The 7,540-nt window shown below is 34.5% G+C and overlaps 2 protein-coding genes across 2 annotated transcripts; one reads left to right on the top strand and one right to left on the bottom strand.

Annotated features, from left to right (window-relative positions):
• Positions 1 to 2,452: 2,452 nt before the first annotated feature.
• Positions 2,453 to 4,180, top strand: LOC136810171 (probable ATP-dependent DNA helicase RecS). Its single transcript, XM_067066742.1, has one exon. It carries the CDS (start codon positions 2,453 to 2,455, stop codon positions 4,178 to 4,180), a length of 1,728 nt encoding a protein of 575 aa, XP_066922843.1.
• A 607-nt stretch (positions 4,181 to 4,787) lies between these two features.
• Positions 4,788 to 7,496, bottom strand: LOC136810165 (uncharacterized). Its single transcript, XM_067066738.1, has 6 exons — positions 7,401 to 7,496; positions 7,062 to 7,261; positions 6,532 to 6,801; positions 6,238 to 6,419; positions 5,950 to 6,040; positions 4,788 to 5,836 (listed from the first exon to the last, which is right to left on the bottom strand). The coding sequence occupies exons 2-5, from the start codon at positions 7,230 to 7,232 to the stop codon at positions 6,037 to 6,039; spliced, it is 627 nt and encodes a 208-aa protein (XP_066922839.1). The 5' UTR covers positions 7,233 to 7,261; positions 7,401 to 7,496; the 3' UTR covers positions 4,788 to 5,836; positions 5,950 to 6,036.
• Between the last annotated feature and the right edge of the window lie 44 nt (positions 7,497 to 7,540).

Here is a 7,540-nt window from a genome sequence, read left to right as displayed (position 1 = left end):
ACTATATTGGTCCAAAAATATAATTCAAAGAACATAAAACTTACTGCTAGTCCCTGTAGAGATATCGAAAAATCCCTCTGAAAAGTCAGTCTCCGTCTGACTGAAACCAACACAACCAGGGCTCATTGGGAGTTCTGAAGCCGATACCGATTCTCCACAAACCCGCAACTCGACTCCAAGCAAAGGGTCTTTCTTAGAAGAAGAGCGCGGATTCTTGACAGTTCGAACCAGAGCTGGTCTCTACACTCGTACTGTAATTTTCCGGCGCATTTGTGTCAACAACTTGGTGCGGCAAGAGTGGGAGAAAATTCGAAGGATTTCAGAAGCCAGTTGAAATTTCTGAAAGTTGAGTGAACATCAAAATTTATAATTTGTAATTATGGAGCAAAGAAAGAGTTTTGCATGCTAATACTTTGGGAAATTCATCTGTAAATCATACAGCGTATATTATAGCTTATATTCATATGGGACTGTTTTAGTAATTTATCCCTTGAAGATAGTTGTATAATTAAAGACATTATCTGTTGACCATAAAGCTTACATTCATAAGGGACTAATGTTAGAAAGAAATCGCGAAAGTTTTGTGACTTATTCCCTAGTGTGTTCAAAAAAGAAAATACATTATACTTTTTGGAGCACTTTAGCCTAGAGAAAAGAAATTAAGGAATAATAAGTCAATCTTTTCGCTACATTTCTACATTTGCAATCAATGTCTTTTGTGAAAATTTCGTTGCTTAAAGGTATATTTTAAACGATCTTTAGCTGCACTAAATGGGTTACATGGACAGAACTTCTGAATGAATATATAAACAAACCAGATTCGTAATTTCAATAATATCTTTGCAAGAATAAAATGCCTTAATATTTTCAAAAATATAAACATTTATGTTACAAAAAATATTTCTCATTCCTTAAAAGAGAGTTCGAAGTTAATCGTTGATTTTATCACGAGATTTACGTTAGGCTACGTTTCGAAAGTATGAATTTCTAACTAATAGTGTAATAGTAATAACGATAGTGGGACTCAACTCAGTAGGTATGTAGATGTGAGAAACATAGCCAAACGAAAAATGTCATGCGTTATCTGCGAGCCATGCTAAACTTATTTGGTTTAAATAAATCTTTTTTTCAAACATGCAAACACAATAAAGTCGACCAAATCCCACAAGGTAAAAAAAAAATTTCAAAAATATATCAAAAGCGGACCAATATCCCAAAAAGGAAAAAAATCTTTTTTCAAGAATGTAAACTCAATAAAGTGGACCAAATCCAACAAGGTACATAAATCTTTTTTCAAAAATGTAAACACAACAAAGCGGACCAAATCCCACAAGATAAAAATATATAAAAAGTGGACCACTATCCACAAAATAAATAAAATCCTTTTTTAAATATATAGTCTAGAACAGGGGGTCAGTGTACTAGAAGGCGGCTTGTATGTGTGCTACAAGGTATTTTTCAAAACTTTACACCCACCCACCCCTGAAGTACACCATACTACATGGAAAAATCCCAAAACCACCCCATACCCCCCTATTTACTACTGGGTAGTACCTGGAAAAAAACCAAAACCACCCCATACCCGCCATTTACTACCGAGCACTACCTAGAAAAATCCGGAAAATAAAGAAACTTTTTTCCTATAATCGGAAAATCGGGTAAACATTTTTCCGAAAATCGGGAAATCGGGAAAACCTTTTTTCGAAAAATAAGGAAATCGGAAAATTGGGAAAAATTTTCTCAAAAATCTAAAATGTACGAGAAATCAAACTTTTCAAAAATTACGCGAGACCATGTGGAAATGCATGAGTCTCACACCCAATGCGTGAGAGTTGGCACCAAGGTTGAATGTTTGAATTTAAATGTTCGAATGTTTACATCGAATTAACCTTCATTTCAGTGGGATCTAGTAGGATTTCAATTCATTTCAAGAATTTTGGAAGAATGATCTTAGAGAAACTTGACTTGATCAATTTATAATAGAACAACTTTATTTCTAATTTCTATTTTAGCAGAATTCTGAACCTTTTTGTTTACACACTTTTAACATCGATTTTGGACCCAACACCCCTATTTTGGTACACAGGTAGTAAAAATCAAATTCTATTTTGGACCCAACACCCCAATTATAGTACACAGGTAGTACATGACAAATTTTTTTCTCAAACACCCATCCACCCTAGTTTAGGTATAAACTTATTTCTTTTTTATGATTCTTGTTGGCGAAAACGTTTAGAACTTCCCACCGTTCTGCTCGCTATAATATAGCGAGTTGAACCTGATTGGTCGAAAAAAACTGTGAAATATTTGTAATAATTATCGGAGCCGCGAACTCACTCACTAAACAATTATGCGCAATTATCTAATTTAGCCGCGGATTTTTTATCTTAGAAAGAGTAACCACGGTAAAACATATTAAAATCAAAACATTCAAATCAAAACAAAGTTGAAAATGGCGAAGCAGACAGAAAGTTGTGTTAAAGAATTTCTGGAATCTCTTCTTGGTGGTACAGACTTTAATGTTAAACAAAAACAGATAGAAGCTGTTGATAGTATTTTGAGAGGAAAGGATACACTTTGTGTTCTACCAACAGGATATGGGAAGAGTCTCATCTATCAAATGTTACCAGTTTGTTTTGAAAAGTTTCACCATATCCAGAAACCAATGATCATTGTTTTATCACCATTACTGTCATTGATATCAGATCAGGTGAACTCTGCAAAGAAACTCCCTGAAGTTCTTTCTCTCAAACCAACAACACTAGACTTTGAGAAGTATTCTGAGATCGCTTCTGGTCAATATAACCTTTTGATTGGTACTCCTGAAAGTTTTCTCAACGTGAAAAAATGGAGAGACATGCTAAGCAGTGAGACATTTGCTGAAAGAACTGTCTGTTTGGTGGTTGATGAAGTACACAAAGTGACATGGGGTGAATGTGATAAATCATCAAAACCCTTTCGAGAGGCTTTCAAACGAATCAACGAACTTCGTTCGCTTATCAAAGAAAATCTACCAATCCTTGCCCTTAGTGCAACTGTCGATGTTGATATCACTAAACTACTGGAAGCCTCTTGTTCCATGGGCCAATCTATGAATGTTATAACCGAAGTGATTGATAGAAAGAATATAACACTCCACAAAATCAAGCTAAATCAACGCTCTTCGAAACCCCTATATTGGGTATTGCATGGTTTGAAGGATTATGCAGAAGCGGCTCCAAAAATTGTTATCTACTGTAGGACAGTAATACTTGCTGGCTGGTTGTATGATGAGTTTCTCATGAGTGAAATTCTACCAAAAGATATTTCACGTAAACATGTACAAATATATCACTCAACTTCTTTCGATGACGAAAAAATAACCATCCTAAATGCCTTGAAAGAGGAAACTGATATTCGTGTTATTTTGGCAACAAGTGCTTTGGGATGTGGTGTTGACATGAAAAGTGTTCATTTTGTGATCCATTTTGGACCAGCATATGACACTGTTGATTTTTGTCAGCAAATTGGTAGAGCAGGTCGTTCTGGGACTATGACAATGTGCCATGCAATTCTCTACTCTTTCCCTCGATGTGGCAGAGTAACACAAAACATGAGAGATTACATGGATCACCAGGAATGTTTACGTATTAAACTGTTTACCCCATTCAACCCACCCGAAGTAAATATAGAACCCTTATCACCTAAACATTATTGCTGCACACTATGTTCTAAAGTTTGTGAATGTGAACTTTGTGATGGAAACCAACCCACAAACACCTTTTTTTTTGAGTTAGACGAAGAAAGTCCTCCTAATAGAATTAGAGATGTCACGAAAGATGACGAGGATTTAGTCAAAGCCTTGCTAATAGAGTACCAGGAAAGATCAACTCCAAATAAAGCAATTCTTATCCAACACCAGCTCATTTCCAATTTGGCACCAAGCGTGATGGAAGAAATTATATCATTTTTACCCTTTATAGACTCTGTCAAAACAATTTCTGCCCACTTACCAATCATCGATAAAGAGCTTATTTTTGAGCTTATGGTAATAATAAATAACGTTTTTGACGATGTGGAAGTCCCAGATAAAAACGATTTTGAGGATACGTTTTTCAAACTTTGTATAGCTGATACTTCAAATGAACAGTATCTTTTTAGTGAGGATGATTTTGATTACAACTGTCTGCTGTTTGATTGACCTGCTTTATACTTATAGACTATATTTAATTTGACTGGAAATAATTTTGATTTTATATTAACAAGTTTAACATGTTTTCAATAACCAGTAATTAGTATAAAATTTTAAGAAGCTAAAAAAAGATAATTTCTTATCATAAGGTCATTGAACTATCGAAAAAAGTCATGCATTTTGAAAACCTAGGCAAATCTTTTCACTCAATTCTTAAGCGTGTTTACAAAAAGTACTTTCGTCAGGGGGAGTGGGATCACTTAAAAAGTGAAGAAAAACGAATGTGCAGAAGGGGGCTAAGTCTGTCTGTACGTCTACTAATGAATCGAGGGGGTACTTCAATTGCAAAATGCTTGTTAACAATTTTTTGTCAGTCACACTTATCATTTTAACAACAGAGCCGACAGATCATGATTGTTGTAATTTTCGGCATATTATATTATAAAGAAGACCAATCAATTATTAATAAAAGTTTTCTTTGAACTCATCTGTCTAATTGCTCAATTATCAAAACAATTTATACCCTGAAAAACATTTTCCATTTTAATCAACTTTAACATTCAAATTTCGGGGGACGGAGCGTATCAGAAATCTAATATAAAAAAACGAACGTTGAACAAAGGGGGCTACCTCGTAAATAACGCTGAGGAACGAAAAGGGATCTAGAAATTGGTGAAAAAAAAACTTTCTGAGTGTTTTTAAAGACATAATGAGATTCTATATTTATATTTTACGTAAGTGTCTGACCAATATATTCAACATTTTGATTTAATGTGTCTCACTCTTGTATGCTTTTTCAAATTCTTTTTCCTTTTTCTTTAACGTATGAAGTTGTGCACTGTCAATTAATTCATGTAAAACATTTTCATTAAATCCCGGAAACGATTCGTATGCTCTTTCTCCCATGTCCTTAAAAACAGAAGCCTTTTTGTATTCTTCAGCTAATTTCTTTACGTCTGGAGTAGATTTTGGTGTTCGTGATGAGGTTTTTCTTGATTCAATAAGTAGACCTTTCTCAAAGCTATTCACGATTGCCTGTGTGTTATTTAAAGCTTTTGCAATCTTGTAGCGTTCTTTTCATTCAAATTCCCCCGTAATGATCTTAACAACTCCTTTAAATATCCATTAAGATGCTCCATATGTAAATCATTAGGTATGTTTCGACCGATGAATCCATGGGTATTGATGAAACGGCCCCATATAAGTCGAAATGCGTCCTTTTTATCACCTAGCTTAATTTGGTAGAAAAGCTTGATCAATTCATGAGAAAAATTGGTATGACCAGTTGCTTTAAAATAAAGAAGTGCAACCTTGTAACAATTAAGTAACCGATCACCATCTCCCTCGCGTATGCTATCGTTAATGTTTCGCAAAATCATGTTGATTGAGAAAAGAGCCTTTTGGTATTTCAAAACAAAGTCCCCTTTCAAGCTCTCTTCTTTGATCTCGGGTACTTTTTGTTGCTCTTCTTTTTCTTCTCGTTGGATTTGGTGCACTTTTAATTCGTGAGAATCTCTTGCTTTTCGATAAACGTATGGGTTAGCGTGCCTGTTACAGTCAAGAACACTACATGGGTAGACTTCTTTTGTCGATTTTTCTGGCTCAGTCGTTTCTTTCTGTTCAGTTGGCACATGAAGATCAGCGATGTCGTACACGGTTAGGAACCTATAAAAGATATTATTCTCAATTAAGGGTAGGTATTTTAAGGTAGAAAAAGGTCAATATAGATGGTAAGACTATAAGTCTGAAAGTTTTGAAGAAATAGAAAAGATAAGCACCTGTCCAATATTCGCTCGATATTAGCGTAAAACCATTCTTTCTTAAGATCATCGTTGGTTGATTTTTTCACTTCCTCTGGCACTGGATTATCTGTAGAATTTAAAGCATTATACCAATTATTCATAAGAACTAGTCCAGACCCTTTTACTAAACACAAATACTATTTTTTACTCCAAAAATTGAAGTTTGACTAATTTCAAACTTTGTAAAACACCTGAATTAACAATCAACAAATTTTTACCTCAGTTTTCGAGTTCTGAGAAAAAATTTTTGAACATGTTTCTTACCTGCGAAATTTTCCATCTGAAAGTGTTCCATAGTCAGTTTCTTTATCAGAAAAATCTTGATACGCATTGTAGTTAGCGTGTGGACCTTGCTTGGCGTTTGAAGTGTTGAGAACGTTCATTGACCATGTGACTGTACCAAAATCTTTCCCAGAATTGTGCTTCCGGAACAAGGCATCTTTGATCTGAGAATAAAATAAAATTGTACAGTATTGCTGAGTTAAAAAGGAACAGGGGGCGATTTTGTTCAATTTGAAATGATAAAAAAGACTTGATAATATTCTGATGAAAGTATACCTCGTAGAATGTTTTCTTTAGATGCCAATCTTCAAACTTTGGTGATAAGCCTTCCAAACGTTTATATTGGCTATTTCCTACCAAAAATGCCTTCTGTGCACTAACTGTCCTGGCTGCACTCATCTGATCGCCACCGAATGGAACTTTCTCCTTCACTTCTACTCCTTCTTCAGTTTGTTTGAGAGGAACATACTTTTCTTGGATCTCCTTTAAAATTTCGGCCATTTCAGATGTTGTTTGCTCACATTTGAAAATGAGACCAAGAGGGACCTGAAAGTTTGAAAAGATAGTGGATAAAAGTTTATGAAAATATTTGAAACTCCTTTTATTCTATAACGAAATGGGTTTTAGTTTTTGACACCCCTGTCCTCAGTGACCCGGTGAGAATATTTTAGCCTGTGGGGATAAAATAAGGAGTTAATAGGGGTGTTTTTTGATTTCTTGATTTTAGAACGAAAAGAGAATTGTCCTTTATTTACAGAATACTGTATTTGCTTTCAATATTGAAAATGTGCCATTTTGTAACTCACCACTTCTGACTTTTGTGTCATCTCTTTAGTAAATTGATGTTTAATATGCTTTGGAACAAATTTTTTAAACATTGCGAAGCCTGGAAGGAAGGATACGACACTTCTGGCGAAAAGGATGATAAAATCCTTCTTTAAGGCATCCAAGCATGTCTTGTTTGGTAAAATCTTCATGTTACGATAATCTTCAGCGTTTCTTGTATCTATAAAAATAAATGGTTTTTATTTCTGCTGATATACACGATACCAAAGACTTACGATAAACACAAAATTCGAGAATATTAAGCTCATCCCTATCAAAATAGTTTTTTACTTTTACTTATCAACAACCAATTATTTTACCTTCCGAATAATGAGTTCTCTCTTTGACTCCATACAAATACAAATGAATTGAATTATTTTTCGATTGAATGCCTTGATATCGAGCACGAATTTCGAAGTCAATGTTATCCCCAATGATCTAAGGTAAAATAATTCCATAT

This window comes from Clytia hemisphaerica, unplaced genomic scaffold (genome assembly GCF_902728285.1).
Source record: "Clytia hemisphaerica strain Z4C2 unplaced genomic scaffold, Clytia hemisphaerica genome assembly, whole genome shotgun sequence".
Lineage (NCBI taxonomy): Eukaryota > Metazoa > Cnidaria > Hydrozoa > Leptothecata > Clytiidae > Clytia > Clytia hemisphaerica.
Note: the sequence above shows the minus strand (reverse complement) of the source record. Positions and strands in the feature narration are given on the sequence as shown.

Excerpts from the sequence above, each read along its gene's own strand:
- LOC136810165 (XM_067066738.1), bottom strand. The coding sequence starts at position 7,232 with ATGAAGATTTTACCAAACAAGACATGCTTGGATGCCTTAAAGAAGGAT. Across the intron at positions 6,802-7,061 it reads TGACACAAAAGTCAGAAGTG|GTCCCTCTTGGTCTCATTTT; the intron begins GTGAGTTACAAA and ends TCAAACTTTCAG. Across the intron at positions 6,420-6,531 it reads TAAAGAAAACATTCTACGAG|ATCAAAGATGCCTTGTTCCG; the intron begins GTATACTTTCAT and ends TTTTATTCTCAG.
- LOC136810171 (XM_067066742.1), top strand. The coding sequence starts at position 2,453 with ATGGCGAAGCAGACAGAAAGTTGTGTTAAAGAATTTCTGGAATCTCTT.